The sequence below is a fragment of the Eschrichtius robustus genome, chromosome 3 (genome assembly GCF_028021215.1).
Source record: "Eschrichtius robustus isolate mEscRob2 chromosome 3, mEscRob2.pri, whole genome shotgun sequence".
Classification (NCBI taxonomy): Eukaryota; Metazoa; Chordata; class Mammalia; order Artiodactyla; family Eschrichtiidae; genus Eschrichtius; species Eschrichtius robustus.
In genome coordinates, this window is record NC_090826.1 from 83057041 (window position 1) to 83075009 (window position 17969).

At 47.2% G+C, this 17969-nt stretch overlaps 1 protein-coding gene across 7 annotated transcripts in view; it reads right to left on the reverse strand.

Moving 5' to 3' along the window:
• The window catches only part of ABCA4 (ATP binding cassette subfamily A member 4), a 126562-nt gene that overhangs the window by 2220 nt on the left and 106373 nt on the right, over positions 1-17969 (reverse strand). For all 7 annotated transcript variants that reach the window (XM_068540355.1, XM_068540356.1, XM_068540350.1 and 4 more), the window contains 11 exons: positions 15077-15200; positions 14580-14709; positions 12055-12175; positions 11569-11631; positions 10411-10517; positions 8262-8403; positions 4587-4721; positions 3720-3823; positions 3541-3633; positions 1539-1788; positions 172-258 (listed from right to left, as the gene is read on the reverse strand). In XM_068540355.1, coding sequence (XP_068396456.1) covers positions 172-258; positions 1539-1788; positions 3541-3633; positions 3720-3823; positions 4587-4721; positions 8262-8403; positions 10411-10517; positions 11569-11631; positions 12055-12175; positions 14580-14709; positions 15077-15200 — 1356 coding nt within the window. The remainder of the gene's footprint in view (positions 1-171; positions 259-1538; positions 1789-3540; positions 3634-3719; positions 3824-4586; positions 4722-8261; positions 8404-10410; positions 10518-11568; positions 11632-12054; positions 12176-14579; positions 14710-15076; positions 15201-17969) is intronic.

The following is a 17969-nucleotide window of genomic DNA, read 5'->3' on the forward strand; positions in this document are numbered from 1 at the left end:
AGCACAGAACAGGTGAGGAGAGGCAGGGCGGCGGTGGGGGTCTGATATGGGCGGGGCTCTCTGTAGGAGGCATATCTGGGCCTTGGGGCCCCGCAGGCCCAGTGGACCAGTTGGGTCCCTGAGCCAAGAATCTGCCTCAAGCAGGGGATGGGGGAGGGGTGGCAGGGGTACCTTGGCCTGTCGACTGGCTCCAGCAGCTCGAGGGTGCAAAGGGAGGTCATGAGTTTCAGTCTGCTGCTTAGCAAAGTTCACAAACACCTGGAGGCAGGGGAAGAGCAAGAGTAGGTAGATATTTCCAGAAAACGGCACCCTCCACCCACCCACCCACTTTGCTTTCTGTTTTCCCCAGTTAAGGACAGCCCTGCTGGAGCAGCTTGTGCCCTGCCCAGGGCACAGGGCTTTTTCTTGGAATTGTGAGCTAAGCCAAAGGAGTGCCCACAGGAGGATTAAAAGGTCAACAAGGCAAGGCAGATTCTCAGCTACCGGTGTCCTCCTGAAACTCTAAAGGAATAACTAAAATATCCCAAGCCAGGAGAACAGGAGCTGATCTCCCCACTTTTCTCTCTTCAGTGTGCCTGTCCTTGCCTCCACCTGCTTATGCTGATAAGAAGCTCCTCAAAGGGTAAACAGAGGCTTGCCTATTTCCACTGCTTTATTGAATAGTCTTTAAGGGTGTTTATTTAAAAAACAAAAAACCCCCAATAAAACCCAGAAACAAATGTCCATATGGATGAATGGATAAACAAAACATGGCATTTACATGCAACTGAATAGTATTCAACTTTAAAAAGAAAGGATATTCTAACACATGCTACCACGTGGATTTACCTTGAGGACATTATGTTCACCAAAATAAGGTAGGCACAAAAGGACAAATATCATATGATTCCACTTATATGAGGTACGTGGAGTAGTCAACAGAAAGTAGAACGGTGGTTACCAGTGGCTGGGAGAGTGGTTACTGGGGAGTTATTGCTTGATGAATACAGAGTTTCAGTCTGGGAAGATGAAAAATTTCTGGAGATGGATGGTGGTGATGGTTGCACAACAATGTGAATATATCAATACTTAATGCCACTGAAGTGTAATGCCACTTAAAAACGGTTAATTATGATATATATATATATTTTTATATGTATTTTTTACCACAATAAAAAGTGATCACGTTACAAAACCTGACACATGGCACACATTTATCAAAACTCACTGAACTGTACACTTTAAGTGGGTGCTTTCTATTGTATTTAAATTAAGCATTAGTAAAGTTGATTTGAAAAGAAAAAAAATGGCCACCACCACAAACCAGGAAGGAGAAATAATGTCCTAGAGTTGTGGGGAAGGATGCTGTAAAAAAGTCCATGAAGTCTGCTGATGGCTGAAATATTGTTAGAAGACAATTTCTGATATTCCAAGTTTTGCCCTAATGGACAGAGGGACTAGAGTGTTGGCACTTGGGCATGTCCTGCCTCGCTCTCGTGTGGATTCCAGCCCAGCCTCTGCCCGGCCCCGCTCTGCACGTGGCGCCCTCTCGGCCTTGCCTGGTCCAGCGTGGTCTGCGTGACCGAGTACTCCTCGATGAGCAGGCTGTCCTTGTGGGAGACGAGCAGCCGGAAGACCCTGGCCAGGGAGGAGGAGGAGACCTGGAACTGCAGCATGTTGTAGTGCCTCTCCCTCTGCACGCTGCCTGGGAAGTTCCCCTGGAAGAACTGCTCCACGGGACCCAGGTCGGGAAGCAGGTCGTCCTTCGGGGATTTGATTTTCATTGTGACGATGTAGCCATCTCCAAACCTGAGGGAAGCATGTGGTGGTGTGGTACAGGCCTGTTAGCAGTTGGGTCTAAGGAAATCCTGAAATGAGGACTAGACTCATCAAAAATATTGGGGATTAAAGGCATGTACTATAGACCTTGTGTACATGTTTAAAACTAGGATTAAAAGGGCCATGATGGTTCCTGGAGAAGTGGTTTGATACTAGTTTTTAGAGGTCTAAGTGCCTTGTGTGGTGAAGTGGGTCTCCAGACCTGTGTCACAGCTTCCTGTGTCCACCTCTTGGAGACAGGGGTGTTCCCTGCTCCTTGCCCTTTAACATACTTGCTGAAGTCAAGGGTGGTCTGAGCCCTGTGCTGAGATCACAGGCTGCCCAGTGCTTACTCGGTGGTGGAAAGACTGCCCGGCCCTTTAAGAGACTGGCCTGGTGGGAGCAAAGGTTTGGGAAGGCAGTGCTTCCCTGGGGAAGCTTCCAGAACAAATGGAGCTGCCAGGGCCAGGGCCATCGGTGCTTCCCTCCTCCCCTCACCAGGTCACCCACCTGTGGATCAAAAATGGTCCACCAGAGTGAATGCATGGCTAGCTGGCTTCCCTTCACACTTACACCAGGGTATACTTACTTCAGTGCTCCCTCCATGATCCAGGATTGTTCCCCTTTACAATGAAATGCCTTTACCTTTCAGCCCCGGAAAATTGACCATCCTCCACGTGGGAACATTCCCTCTCACCTGCTCTCCCATGGGGATATTGAAGACTGAGAGGGAAAGGAGTAGGGAGCAACCAGGTCTCCAGCAGGTGGCCACTCTAAGTTGCCGACATGGGTCTGGTGACCTCACATGCTGAAGTCCCCCTAGATATCTGTGTAGTGTGCAAGCTGTAGTTGCTCAAGATATCATGGGTCAAGTGCCCAAGTGCAGCTAATCTACTAGACCTTCCTCTCAACCACTTATCTGTATGATGTGTACGAAGCATGATGTGTATCGTGCAAGACACTCCCCTGGATACATGGAGATGAAGCGTCTCGGTGTAGATGAGGTGAGTTAGGTTCTCTTCCTTTCACCAACGGGCATGGTGACTTTTCTGTCCTGGGCTCTCATTTATCTCTGATAAATGAGTGATAGCTATAAGTCCACCCTTCCTAGTTTATAAAGCATATCAGAAGGCAAAGGAGCATGACATTCTTAATAAAATCTTATTTTAAGTGATGGTCGGCTTTGGCGCACAAACTGTTATTAATAACACATTATTTACAGCTGTCTACAATTTACAGGGACGGGATAATCCTGCTGAAGATTACTGGCATTGCTGGTTTGTCATATAATACATGGCCATTTCTCAAATTCAAAAGCATATGACATGGCTGAAAGGAACACTGATTGCTCAGGCCATTTGGTCTCTGAATCATTCCTACCGTGGTTGTGGACTCTTATTAAATGGGTCATGGGTCCTGGATCTGTTGGGCTAAGTGGTGGGATAATTAGGCAGTGGTAGTGACCCTCCCTTATCCCAAGTGGGCTCTGCATTTGCCCCGATCAGAATCCCCATCTGGAGGCTCGGGGAGCCTTCAGCTATAGGCAGTTAGCCCAATAGAGAGGAGTTACATTCAGCACAACAGCTTTCTCCATCTACTGCTGCAGAATGAGGCCCAGACACCTCTGCCCGTGGGATGAAGGGGCAGCAGGATCCCCCCACATGTCAGTAGAGAGCACAGGCCCTGGCTGACTGCCCCTTCCTCCCCAGAAGGTAATAAAGGCAATCCCCACCATATCCTTACTTGTACTTGAGGTGCTGAATGGTGCCCAGACACTGAAAGGCGCCCTTCGCCATGATGGCAAGCCGGGTGCACAGGGCCTCGCACTCTTCCATGCTGGGGGCGGGGGAGAGCAGGTGAGGGCTGGGAGGACTGGACTCCATTGCCCGCCTGCTCCACCCCAGTCCCTGGGAATCTCTTGCCTGTGGGAAGTGAGGACCACGGCTCTCCCTTCTCTGATGATGCTCATGATGGTGTTCCACAGCATGCGGCGTGCCTGGGGGTCCATGCCTGTGGTGGGCTCGTCCTGTGGGGAGGCAGAGAGGACAGGGGGCTGGTTCCGGCACCCTCCTTGGCTGACTCCCTCTGAGCAGCTCTGCTCTCTGGTGGACAAAGCACAAATTCACTCCCCCGTGGGGCAAGACCCGGGGAAGCCAGCACAGGGCATGGAAGGCGGGAGGTGAATCAGGACCGTGAAGAAACATCATGCACACCTCTAGACCCATTTCAGCCCGTGAATGGGTTAAGGTTGATTAAAAGGCAATGATAGAGTTATCTTAAAAAAAGGAAAAAATTCTCTATATATGTTTGCAAGGAGGCAGGAAGATAACTCAGGTGATTCTCAGGGTCCCTCCAAGGCCTGTGATCCATGCCCTCATAAACCCCAGACTACAAGGGTATGGGGGCCTCAGGCCTGGTCCAGCTTTGGTGAGAACCACATGAGCCGTTGCTCCAGCCCAGTGCGCCTGTCCAGTTAGGACCCCAAACAGGCCTTGTCAGGCAGTAAAAATTTTTGACCAGTCCCTGACATTCTGCAGAGGGGCTGAACTTCCCTGCTAGAGCCTGCAGCCCCCAAGAGGCTTCCCAGGAACCCAAAGTGAGAATGTGTTGCGACTCTATCTCCCCCCAAGAGCTGTGAACCAAACACTAGGCTGATATGCTCAAAACGAGCAGAATAGGCAACAGCCCAGACAAAAACAGCCCGCTGCATTTTCTAAATCTGCTGACCCAACAACAGAGATGCAGCACTCCGCTCTTGCAAGCCCTTTGGTGGTCCCGGTGGTGCTCACCAGTAGCACCAGCAGTGGGCAGCCTATCAGTGCAATGGCTGTGGAGAGTTTCCGTTTATTGCCTGCACTGTAGGTGCCGGCCAGGCGGTCTGCGTAGAGAGACAGGCCCAGGCTCTGAATACTCCAGTTTGTCACCTAGGGAAGAGAAAGAAATCCCATTTGGGATAAACAAACAAGCAAACACCCCAAACCTCCACCAACTCAAAGTCTTGGGCTCCCAGATCGCACACCTTCAGGATGACAGACCCAGCTAGGCTGAAAAAGGACCACCTGCTGGCTCATGGGGTGGCTCGTGGCCTTCAAGGGCCAGACGTCTCCTTTCCACCGTGGGCCTTAGATCTCAGTGTGGTTTGGTCTGCTCCACACCCGTTGGGTGTAGCCCCCTGAGAAATGGCCTTCAGCTTTACAAGAGTCGGACAATGCTTCTCACCCAGTGTCCTGGACTATCGCTAGGAGTAGAAGAGGAAGAGTCCTAGGGTCTGTTTAAGAAGATGGTGGGTCCCAGACCTGTTGATACCACCCCTCATCACGGTCACACTTGAAGTCTTGTGTGTGCATCTAATATACACTTATTGAGCACCTTCTATGAACCAGGCATAGAAGGGTGCTAGAGAATAATGGTGAACATGGCCATTGCTGCTGTACTCACAGATGGCAGGGGGTGGTGACAGACAACCAAAATACACAGAATGACGACAGATTGTAACAGCGCTTTGAGGGAACTCAACAGTAAACTATGATAGAGAATACCGTGTGTGTGTGCACACGTGTGCACGTGCATGTGCACAGAAGGAAAGCTAGGGAGGTCTCTTGGAGACAGGCCCACCATGCCTCTGCCTTCTGCACCTCTACCTGGAATGTTCTTCCCCTAGATATCCACATGGTTCACTCAGGCCTTCACCCAGAAGTCACTTCCTCTGTGAAGCTGTCCCTGGGCCGCCCTACATAAAAGTGCACACCCCACAATTCTTCCCCGCTTTATTTTTCCCCTAAGGACTTTTTACTCTCAAATGTACTGTATATTTTACTTGTTTATCTTTTTAGTGTCTGTCCCTCCCACTAGAATATAAGCTCCATTTTTTACTTTTTATTTGGAATAGTCCCCAACTGACAGAATCGTGTAAGAATAAGAATAGTACAAAGAACACTCATAGACTCTTAGTCTCTATTTTCGCTCTCCTTCTCTTACACACACAAAAATACACACACACACACACACACACAATGTTTTCAGACTCATCTGAGGGTCAGTTATACTTGGCCCTTCATTCCTAAATACTTCAGTGTCTATTTCCTAAGTATAGGGACATCCTCTTACATAACCACAGTACAGTTATGATTGTCAGTAAATTTAATATTGTCACGATACTTTTATCTAGATTATTACCCTTCACAGTCTGGTTTTGCCAATTCACTCAGTAATGTCCTTTCCAGCACTATTTTCTCTCCAGTACAGGCTGCAGTGTAGTGTACATTATTCAGTCACTGTGTCTACTTAGCCTCCTGTGATCAGGAACATCTCCATAGGCTTTCTCTGCCATTCCATGTCTTTTATGACTTTGATAATTTTTAAGAATACAACCCATATATACATATATATATTTTAATAGAATGTTCCTCTAGATCTTGTCAAATGTTTCCTCACGATAAGGTCCAGGTTATGCATCCCAATCAGAATATTCTGTAGGTGAAGTTGTGTCCTTCTCAGGGTATCACATCTAGGGGTGTGGGATGTCCATCTGACCCTCAGCGGTGATGGTGGTTTTGAGCACCCAGTTAAAGTGTTGTCTAATTTCTCCACTGTAAGATTATCAGGCTTCCCCCTCACAACCAATAAGCAATCTGTGGGAGATACTTTTAAGCCATAAAGATATCTTGCTTTTCATAAAAAATTGCCCCTAGACTCAGCAACCACAAATCTTGTCACAATCCGGTCTTTACTCTGACCCTTGCAAAATGATTTTCGAGCTCTGGAACTTCCTGCACACTAACTAGCTGGCTCTCAGCATTTGACTGTAGGCAAGAACCATCCCTTCTCTCCTGATTATTTACTTATCTACTTAACAATATGGAGTTATAAATCCCTACCTTTCCTCCAATGTTTTATAACTGTCATGGTATTTAATTACGTTGATGCTTAAATTGTCCCATATTTGGCCATTGGGAGCCCCTTCAAGATGGCTCCTGTGCACTTATGACATGCCTCTATCATTTTTTTTTTAAAGCACTCTTTACTTTCTGACATAATAGGATGTTCCAGGCTCATTTTACCTATGGTGTCTCAGCCCTGGAATTTGTCAGTTGTCTGAAGAGTCATAATTCCTTTTAGTGGGGAATGGTATTAGAGATCAAAATCTGGACACTTAAATATATTCATTTTAACTGGGGCATTTTTGTTTCTTGGCCTTTTCAGAGGACAGATATATGCACACACAAACATACACACACATGCACATACCTATGTATGCATATGTGCAATATACATGAGCACATACGGCATGCATGCACAAACATAAGCACATAACTATTTCATGGGTTCACAGTGATAGCTCCAATTCCAATCCATCCTTACAGGATTCTTTCTTACTTTCCCCCTTTTCATATTTGTATGTCTCTTCTTCCACGTTGAGAACTCTGGCTCCAAACAACATAAACGCATTTATTCATTTACTTAGTCCTATGAAACATGTAAAATTGTTTCAGAATTGCTTTGCCTATGCCACTATAAAAAACAAATCAACTAAAAAGAGCCCACAATTTGCTTGCAGCTCTTTCTCTCTGCTCCACCTGCCCAAGACTGAGGATATACTGTCAAATATTATATCATCAGTTATTCGTATTAGTTCTTTTCCTCCCCTCCTGTATGATTACTACATTCATTTGAAATAAAATTGGATTAATTTGTTTTAGTTTGCTTTCAGTGTTAGGATTTTCTTTTTGTTTTCATTTTTACCTCTTCTTCATTCTTACTGATTTAGTTTTATTTTTTTGAATATGTAGAACATTAACATGCTTCCAGAAGTTTAAACTATACAAAAAAAATACCGAGAGAAGTGTTATTCTCTCCCATTTCCCTCTTGCTGATCACTACATTTATTGTTTTCCAGTTTATCCTTCCTATATTTCTATTTGTAAAGGTAAGCAGACATATTTATGCTTTCTTATTTTTCCTACTTTCTTACACTAAAAATTAGCATTCTACATGTGCTCTTTTGCACTTTGCTTTTTTCACTTAACTATATCTCCTAGAAATAACTCCATATCAGTTCACAGAGATTTTCTTTGCTTCTGTTTTTTTTTTTACAGCTGCATAAGACCTTATTGTATGTATTTATCACAAATTATTCAGCCAATTTCCTATGTCTGAACATGTAGCTAATTTCCCATATTTTACGAGTAAAATGCAGTGAATAACCTTGTGCATAAGCATTTTGTACTGGATCAAAGGGTAAATGTGTATACCGTTTTGTTAGATATTAGGGCAGGACTTTTTTTATCTGTTTTGTTCACTGCTATACCCTGTTTTCCAGAACAGTACTTGACACGTAGCAGACACTCAGTTGAGCATTTGTTGAATGAATAAATGGATAGCGTGCTCCAGCTTTGCCATCTCTAAACAAATGTATTCTCATAAAACAGGTTCTCGAGTGGCCATAACAAACCATGTTTATTTACCCTCTTGATTTTCTCTGCTGGTACACCTCGAAGCCGGGCATAAAGGTAAAGATGTTCTCGCCCTGTAAGCAGGTCATCGATTGCATCAAACTGAGGACAGTAGCCCATACTTTGGTGGACGTCAGAAATATTGGTTAAAATACTGCAAGAAGAAAAAGCAGTTAGCAGGTTTCCTTCACAAAGTGGGTGACCAGAGATCTAGGGCTGGAGGAGTTTCTGCCAATAAGATAAGAAAGCTGCCTCTTCTCTTCTCCCATTTTGCTTTAGATATGTGCACGACATTTAGCAATCAGAGCAGGGGCTGTTTGGTTAGAAACGGATAAACTCCAGGAGTTCTGAGCTTTGAATCCAGTCAGATTCTCCCGTTTCCCTGTCTAGGATAAACTGAATACCTGCTACCCAAAGACAGCTATGCTTTTGGATTGGTTCACCTCTTAAAAACAAAGGGAAGATCAAATTTAAGAAAATGACTAGTGGTTTTTGATCCCTTTCAAACATTTGGAAAGTTGCTAGAGAAGACGTGTGCTTTCCAATGGAAGTAAATTTCTCCATTTGTGTTTACTGGCAGAGATACAGTCAATGAAAGAGGAACCAATCAGATCACCACCTAGAGCAAGAGGCTGGCAGAATAGAAGAAGAAATGAAATGAACTGAGTCTATCAACTCCCTTTGACCAATATATTCTCTCCCGCTAGGAAATATATTGCCTTGATGAAAAAATAAACTGTCCATAGACTGGTCTAATTTCTTTCCCCCTTCTCTTATAGCTTAGGGTCTGTGAATAAAGGATGGATGCAACAGTATGCAACAGGATGGGACAGAGAGAGGCCATGTAGTTCCCCACTATGACAAAAACTACTTAGGTATGGCTGGGCCAATTAAAACCACCCAGAGAAGCAAGGAGGGTCCTTCACCAAATTCACAGGAACTACTCCACTGAAGAACCTGAATCCTGTGTCTTAAACCTATACGTTCTTTCTGGCTTCTGTCTTGGTTTTACCTTCTGGGCATCTGACTGTGTCTCACTTGGAGTATAACTTGATGTCTCATGGTAAAACCTATTACATCCCTCTGCCCTCCACTCCCTGCCCTTTCCCCTTTGTTACCATCATGAAGTCATTTGCTTGGCTAAGCTAGATCTGAAGATGAGATAGACCCAGCCATGGCTCCACCTCTGCCATTCCCTTTGCTCTAGACCCAACAGGGATGGCTGGGAAACCAAATTCATCCTATTTGAGCCAGTGAAGAATGCTCAGGACTCCCCCTACCCAGGGAGCATTGGGCCATGTTGAGGATGGCTTTCCGTAGTCAAGCAGAAGTTGGTTAGATATCAGCAGTGCTTAACTCCACCCATAAACCAGGGCAGAGAGTTTCTCTGGGCACATCTAATGTGTGTGAGCTCTGCTGATCAAGGGGCAGCCTGGAAAGAGGCAGACAAGTGCAAGCTCATGTTCTCTGTACTGTCCTGTGGATGACCAGTCTGTTTCCATGCTCCTTATTTCAGAGAGCAGCAGGCACCCTCCCAGAATCCAAGGGCACATGCCAGTTTTCCCTTTATAGAGGAAACTTGGCCTGCAAAGCCAAGTGTTGACACAGAAATAGCCAATGCAGATTAAGGCCTCTGAGGGCCCCAAACCATCGCCCATCTAGAAACTCAACCCAGAGAAAGGATGTGTCACCACAGAGGTTCTTAACCTGGGGTCCAGTAGTTCCTGTAGGGTCATAAATGTGCTTCAGGGCTCAGTAAATTCCCCAAATGCAAAGAATGTATGAAGAGAGGTAATGGGAAACAATGGTGTATTTTTATAGGAAGAAGGTGCGTGTGTTCATCAGAAGTTCAAAGGGTGAGATGCTTATGACCCACAAAAGACTAAGAACCACTGATTTGGTGCTTCTCAGAGCTTTCCTAGAATTCACGCTAACAGAGGAATCTCTTAACAATCACAATTCAATTAAATTTTCCAGAGAGTCTATGTCTTAGACTTTTTGGACCATGTCCTCTGGGAGGTCCACCCTTCTGCACAGATCTTTCAGACTCTCAGAGTCACCCTCAGATACAGGGTCAATGCTTACCCTTCCTATGGTGGGACAAGGACATGGCTTAGGACCTGGGAGAGACACCCTGAGACAGGATGAGCAGGACACTCACCTCTTGCCTGCGACAGTGGCATCGCCTGACGTCACTGTGCTGTCCCCAGTGAGCATCTTGAACGTGGTTGTTTTGCCAGCTCCGTTCACTCCCAGGAGGCCAAAGCACTGAGGGAGAACACACAGAATTGGCCTTGCCCTAGAGCCCAGGAAGGTGTGGAGTGTCAGGCCCTAGGGCAAGTGTGTGGGGTGGGGGGAGGCATTTTAGGCCTGTGCTGCCTTTGTGGAGGTCACTAGCCATGTATGGTGTAAGGCAGCAGAATGTGCCACTTTGGCATAAGGATGCTTTTGAGCCGAAGGCAAATGAGAAGAAGCAGATATAAGAAAAGCTCTCTGCCCTCCCCCCTATTTGCTTCAAAGCAGGACATAAATTTACAAGGTGTTTCCCTTTCTTCTCTACCAAGATGGACAAAAATTAATCACTGGAGACAACTTTAGACTCTTACCAGCTTGGAGATGAAACCAGAGGAATCTATACAACTAACTTTACTAACTAGCCTTTATCTACCATTAGTTACCCGTATACTTGCTTTCCTACAATTTGCCACCCTAGAAACTATAAGTCCCTTTCCTTTGTCTTGCAACTTCCCTAAAAATGTATTGTTCCTTTGCTAAGATGCTATATAAGCCCAAGTTCTAACCACCCCTTTGGGGTAGTCCTCTCCCCTGTGTATGTACGGTACACATGCTAACAAACGTCTCTTTGTTTTTCTCTTGTTAACCGGTCTTTGGTCAGGCCAGTTGACAGAGCCCCAGCCCCAGAACCTAACAGGGTAGTAGGAAGGAGAATTTTTCCTCCTTGACAGTGGCTACTGAGCACTTGAAATGTATCTACATGTGCTATAAGGTAAAACACACACTAGATTTTGAAGACTTAGAACAATAACAAAAAAGAATGTAAAATATCTCATAAATAATGTTTTATACGAATTACATGTTGAAGTGATACTATTTCAGATATATTGGATAAAATTAATGATTACGATTAATTTCACCTGCTTTTACTTTTTTCCTGTGGCTACTAGAAAATTAGAATGATCTGACCTACGGTGGCACATGTTTTATGTCTACTGGCCAGCTGTGCTTGAGAGGAGACCAGAGACAAGCATAGGAGCTGATTTTCTGAGGCCCTTTCACATGTGGCCTGCAGAGTACCCACCTCTCCGGGGCGGACTCCCACACACAGCCTGTCCACCGCTGGGCTGGAGCTGCCTGAATAAATCTGTAAGATCCAGAGAAAGTGAGCTGAGGACTGAGAGAGGGTTAAGTAGGGAGGGCAAGAGAGCAAAGGACGGTTTAGGCGAAGGTTACATTTTGACACGAATGTGCAGAGAGGTGTTGTGAGCACTGAGTCTCGAAGCTGACCCCGTGCGGAAATGGAACGGAGGAAGGTTAGCGGGGCTCAGCTGCAGTGGCTGTGGCCGAGGCCCTGTGTCCGTGCCCAAGATGAATACTAGGGAAAGCGCATTGAGTGCTCTTGGAAGACACGTTATAACACCGAGGTTTTATAACCTCACATAAAATTAGGGAAAGGAATTGCTTGGATAAGCATATTGCTTATTCTACAGAAGGCAAATTACAACGTGGTGCCCTCTCTGGTCCAACTGTCACCTCCAAACTAAGATGCCTGCAACTATTCCCTTACCTTGGTTAGTTCATTTAGCCTTAAGATATCAGTTTTATTTCCTCCACTAACAATTCTTTGTCTTTCTTCAGCCACATCATCATCTTCATCTATGATAGGCTCCTTAGCGGGCTCGGTAGTCCTAGATGAAGAAAAGAGGACGGAGTGGGCTGGGGTACAGCATCCTTGGCACTGTTCTTTTCCTCTGACATTCTTCCCATTCCCTGGCTTCTGCCCCAGCCTGGCCTTCCACCCCCGCAGGCTTGAACTCTCAAAAGGACTCCCCACAGGACAGGCATTAGGCATTAGGCAGAGAGGGCAAGTGCTCGAGTCCAGAGTCTGCCCTGGGCTCCAGTCCTGGCCTTCCCATGTGTGACTTTAGGCATGTCACTGAACCTCTCCAAACCTCACCTCCCTCAACCATAAGATAGGGAGGGGCTGGTAAGAGCATGTGCCTCATGGGATTGTGGTGGAGATGCACTTGGCACAGTGTGTGGCACAGAGTCAAGACTCCTAACCTGGGAGCTGTTATCATGAAAAACCCTTCGTCTATGGCAAGCACTCAGCAAATGATAGTTACTAGCGCCCAAGCCCCCACTTCTTTTAGTCCATAAGGTTATCTCACGCCCCCAACCATAGTTCTCCAGCAGCTGTACGTTAAAGGCCTAACTCCCCAGCTGAGATCCCAGAGCCCTGCGGTCAGGCTGCACCTACTCTTCCCACCCGCTCTCCCGTTTATCTCTTGGACTAACTCCTCCGCCAACCACTCGATCTACCCATGGTCCCCAGCCCATGCTAGCCTTTCCCAGCTCGAGCCCCCGCAGGCATCTCCAGTGGCCCAGTGTTCTCGTTCTCCTGCCCTGCGGAGGAGAATCCTCCTCGTCCTTAAAAGCACAGTGTCTTCTCTGAAACCCTCCCTGAACACCTTGACCTCCATGCTTTCCTTCCTTCCTCCCTGGCCATATCCAGTTCATTACTAAGTACTGTCTAACAGACTTCCTACTATTTATCCAGTCAACTTCTTTTACTCCATCTCCTAATGCCCCCACTCCTTTCCAGGCTACCACTGTCTCACACCCGGGTGCCAAAGCAGCCTCCTGTCTGGTCTCTCCCCTTCTAACCCCGGCAGATCATGTCATTCCCCTGAGCAAAACACCCCAACAGCTTTCTGCTGCCCTCAGCCTTAAATTCTACGTCCTCACCAAGGTGGGGGGCATTTCACCACCTGGCTCTGCCCTCCTCTCCAGGCCCATCTCTCATCCCCCTCACCCTCTCCTTTCACGGACATCCTGAACTCCCCACAGGCAGGCATGTCCTCTACTGAGAGCACCTCTTCTTCCTCCCTCTCCTTCCTCTCTTTTCCTGGTTGCTTCTCAGTATGGGCATGGCTGTCTTCTTGAAGCCAGAGACTGTGGCATACTTCTCTGGCCTTCTTTCCGGCCTAATGCGGCAGGACGCGCTCAATGGTGCTGACACCAGAGTCTGAAGCTAATGAGTCTGTTTTAGTAAATAACTCCTCCCCCTCTCTCGCCCCATGCCCCCTAAGATGTGGCCAAAGCTGCGGGGGTCCTGTAAGGGCTGAGGCTCCCGTGGACGGCGACTCCTCACACCGTCTCTCCCACACTAGAACCACGTACTGGCCATGTTGTTTTATTCTAAGTGTGTTGACACCCATTATCTCATTCAAACTCTTTCCAACAATTCAATTCCCTGTGGATCAAAACCTAAAGACAAGTCCTCTGAATCTTTATTTACATGTGAGCACATTCAGCCTGAAAGGATGAGAAGATAAGAGACAAACACTGTCAAGGAAAGTTTCTTCTGAGTGCCCCATGATTTGCAATCTGGGCCTCTGGGCTGAGCCCAGTAAATGTCAGCCTGGGTTGCAGAGGGGGCTGCCTTCTGGAAAGCTGAGCACCCACTTCAGAATGATGCAGGGCCTCAGGCAAGAGCATGGGAAGAACGGCACAGCTGGGGTGGGTCAGGGTTGGCAGGGACCCCCTTCTTCCCCAACCAGGGGGGCACAATCACTGCCCCACCCGCTCCACACTGCACCTGGCTGCCTTCACCCCGAATGTCACCCCCATATTACTCCCTTCCTTCCCTGCCCTGTCCGCATTCTCAAATCTCTAACTAGCATAGGGGCCTGCTTTGTCTATTTTCTCATGAATGCATAAATCTATTTCCTAGTACTTTGGATACCAATGAATCATTATCATTTGCAATGCTATGATGCAATTTAATATGACTATCTGTTTCTTAAATGAATGGGATTAAATATTAGTGATTGAAATTAATAGCATTGCATTTTAAACACTTTAAAGTTTAAACTTTTAAACTTTAAATACGCACAAATTCTAATGTGCCTGTTTTAATGTACCTCTCCTTGTACTATTCAGAACAAGCCAGGCTTTGAGAGCATAAAAAACTTTATGGAGTGGGGCTCATGAGGAAAGAGATGACCACTTGGATGTGAAATCAGGTTCCCTGACTGACAGGCACATGGAGCTGGCCTTGGTACCCCCAGGGCAGCGGCGCGAGCGTACCACAGGCTGAAGAAGAATTGGTACTGGATGAGGAGTGTCAGAAGGAAGTACACCAACCCTTCTACTGCCATGGCAACCAGGTTCTTCCCAATCAGGTCCCACTGGAACGGATTTGAAGAGTGCTCCTCACCTGGGGATGGAGGCCACCGGAAATTGACAGGAATTAAGTCCACTTAGCTGCCCCAGCTGTCCCGAAAGACCTAGTTACAACACTAGGCTCAGCTAGACTAGGCCTTATGCAAGGGATTAAGTCAGAGCCAAACCCGAGTCTCATACTGGCTCCTCAAGTCAGAGTAGGGAAGAGTAGGAACTGCCCTTGACCCCTCCTAGTCACCTTAGCCATGGATACAGAGGCACTCTGGTTCCTTCTAGTGTCAGGAAAATCCCAGACCAACCAGGCACCCCCAGCCCCAGCCCAGGCTGCAGGTCTGTCATAGGAACTCCCACTGCAGCCCTCCTGGCCTTGGAGGATCCAGGGCCATGTGACTGCTACCCACCAAACCGGGCATAGACGTCTGTCACAGCCTGGCTCAGTGCCAGGTCAATGAGGCCCCGGCCCAGGCAGAAGTGGGGGAAGATAATGAGCAGCTTCCTCAGCACGGCACTGAACCTGAGCAGTGTCTGAAATACAGAAAAGCAGGACAGTCAGTGATGGAGGCCAAGCTTGGCTGCCCCCTCCTGAGCGGGGTGGGGCTTGGATGCCCTCACAGACCAGGACCAGTGGAGGGCCTGCAGCCAGAGGGGATGTAGCAGCCAGACTGGCTACCGGAGGGATTTGTCAAGCAGATAGGAAGTTTTGGAATACTCACAGGAGGTGCCTCTAGCCGGCAGCCTGCTTGAGGAGCTTTCACTGCAGACTCACTTTGAAAGTACACAGGAACCCTCCAAGGCTTTTGTTAGCAGGAGATGCAGCTGCTGGGAGTGTGGCCCAAGCTCCCTCTCCTTTGGCACAGCTGTGAGCCACGCTGGGGGCTGAGGCTCTGTCACCGGCAATATCTTAGCCTAGCTTGTGCTAAACGGGAGAGGGGGCCTGAGCATCTTCTAGCTCTGCTTCTCAGCTCCCACAGGACAGCTACAGCTGTCTGCAACTGTCACCAGCAGAAAAGACGGCTGAAGACTTTCCCTGGTGTCTGGGTTGAGTTGTGGGGACTTGTTTTCAGGTGGTAGAAGGTACTTGCTGCCTTAGCCTCAAGTGTCAGTGTCAGGCAGAGGGGACACCGAGAGGGTGAGGCTGACCCACTCTTCCGGCCAATCCCTGCTGCACAACCTCCTTCCTCTCCAGCCTCCGAACTTTTGCTAATGTTACCCCATCTCCTTCTATCTACCCCTCCCCACGGTCCCGCCCCACTACTCCTGGAAGGAACTATGCTCTTTTGCCTCTAGGCCTTTGCACTTGCAGCTTCTATTAACCACTGCTATTAGCTGGAAAGAATGCTCTTTCCCCGCCTGCTCTCTGGAAGATTCCTGCCCTTCTTTAGAAAGCTAGCTCAAATAACCCCTTCTCTCACAAGCCTTTTCAGATTCCCATGGTAAAATATCCGATCCTCTCTTACAGGACTTACCACGTTGCCATGATTAATTATTCTTTTACCTGCCTATTTTCTGCACTAGTCAGTGGTCCCCAGGGAATAGGAACTGGGTCCAAATCCTTTCGGTGTCCTTCCTAAACACCTTACACATGATTAGTTCATAGTAGGTACTTCATTGTTTATTAAATGGGATAATAAAATCCTACTTATTCCACGCCAGGCTCAAACTGAATTCCTCTACCAAGATCCTCTTGACCCCCATAGCCCAGCTCTTTTGGCCCACTCTGGTCTGTAGTGTTTTATCTGTCTTGCTCCTTTGATGTTCTGCCATACACTGTCTTATGGAATGTCACGTACCGTGGTTTATATCAGTTCCTAACTTGGTGCGCAAGTCACTTACTGACTGGAAGGGGAGTTCCTGGGGCCACGCTCGTTTATATCAGCACATCCATCACACGGTGCTTACCTAGTGGATGCCTCTGGGACCTGGGGAGCCTCCTGTGGCATCCTGGGAATTTCTGCAGCATCTGTCTATTCCACAGTTTAGGTGAAAGAAACAAGCTTTTTTTTTTTTTTTTTTTTATGCAGGGGAGGGGGTGCGTTCAGTTAATTGTTGGCTAAGTAAGTGCAGCCCGCAGGAGGGAAGTTGTTTTGAGTTGCTTTAAGCTATTTAATTATTCTGAAGTAACACGCTCTCTTAAGACTTAGTGAGCCGTGAGCCTGTGACACAAACAGCTCCGAAGAGCAGCATTTTCAGTCTTCCGGGATGCTCTGACCATTGGCAGAGTCTGTGTTCTCATCCACCTCCCTGCTGGGGTCTGACTGTGACATGGTACGTTTTTTTATCAGTCATGGGACAGATGGGGTTTTGCTTCTTGTTTAGCGGCCACAGAAAGCCTGACAAGGTCAGGGAAAGAGTCGCTCTCAGGCCATTGGACTGAGTGGTTAGTGCAGGTTTGCTCTGGGTCTTCCCAGCAGGGCCCAGAGGCAGGAGTGGGGACAGGGGCCACAGGGCATCTGTGCAGATGCTCTGGCTGGTACCAACCCTCTCAACTTCAAAGACCTTCTGAGAGAGGGAAAGGCTAGAGAGGTGCTGGGGACACAGGCACACAGGAGAGCCCACCGATCCCTGGGTATGTTCCCAGGACAGTCATGGCCAGGGCTCAGACACAGGGGTCTGGGAGAGGGAGTGTGGAGCAAAGACAACCCTGTAGTCACCACCGCTGTTTTTAGGATTCATTCTTGTCAGTTCTTTCTGGGCAAGGAGAAGTCTGGGGCATGTGAACGGGACAACTGAACTTCACAGCTCATAAAAATGAGTCACTCAGCACTACAAATTCCTAACCCTAACCTCAGGATTAATTTTCATGCACAATAGTATGTGTTACTCTGTTACAATATATGTAAGAAATTTGGAGAAAGGTTACATATGTATTTGCTTATATGCCTCTAGAACACATAAGAAACTCATATGAAAGGTTGCCTCTGGAGAAGAGAACTAGGTGAGTGGGAAACAGGAGTAGGAAGGAGGCTTTTCATTGTATGCCTTTCTGTTCTTTTTAAATTTTGAAATCACATGAATGCATTACCTCTGTGTGTGTGTGTGTATAAAACCTAACACCCAAAGTCCCCAAGGAAACCTTCTTGAAGAAGTAAGAAGATCTAAAAGCTTAGGATTATGAAAGGTCATTTATAACCTGCAGAAAGGGCTCAGAAAACTATGACACTCAGAGCACACAAATGAACAAGGAGCTTAAAGAAAAAAAGAAAGGAAGGGAAGAAGGGAAGGAGGGAAGGATAAAGGAAGGGAAGAAGCAACATTCATTTATACACTAAGATTGTACAGACACAATGCTTGCCT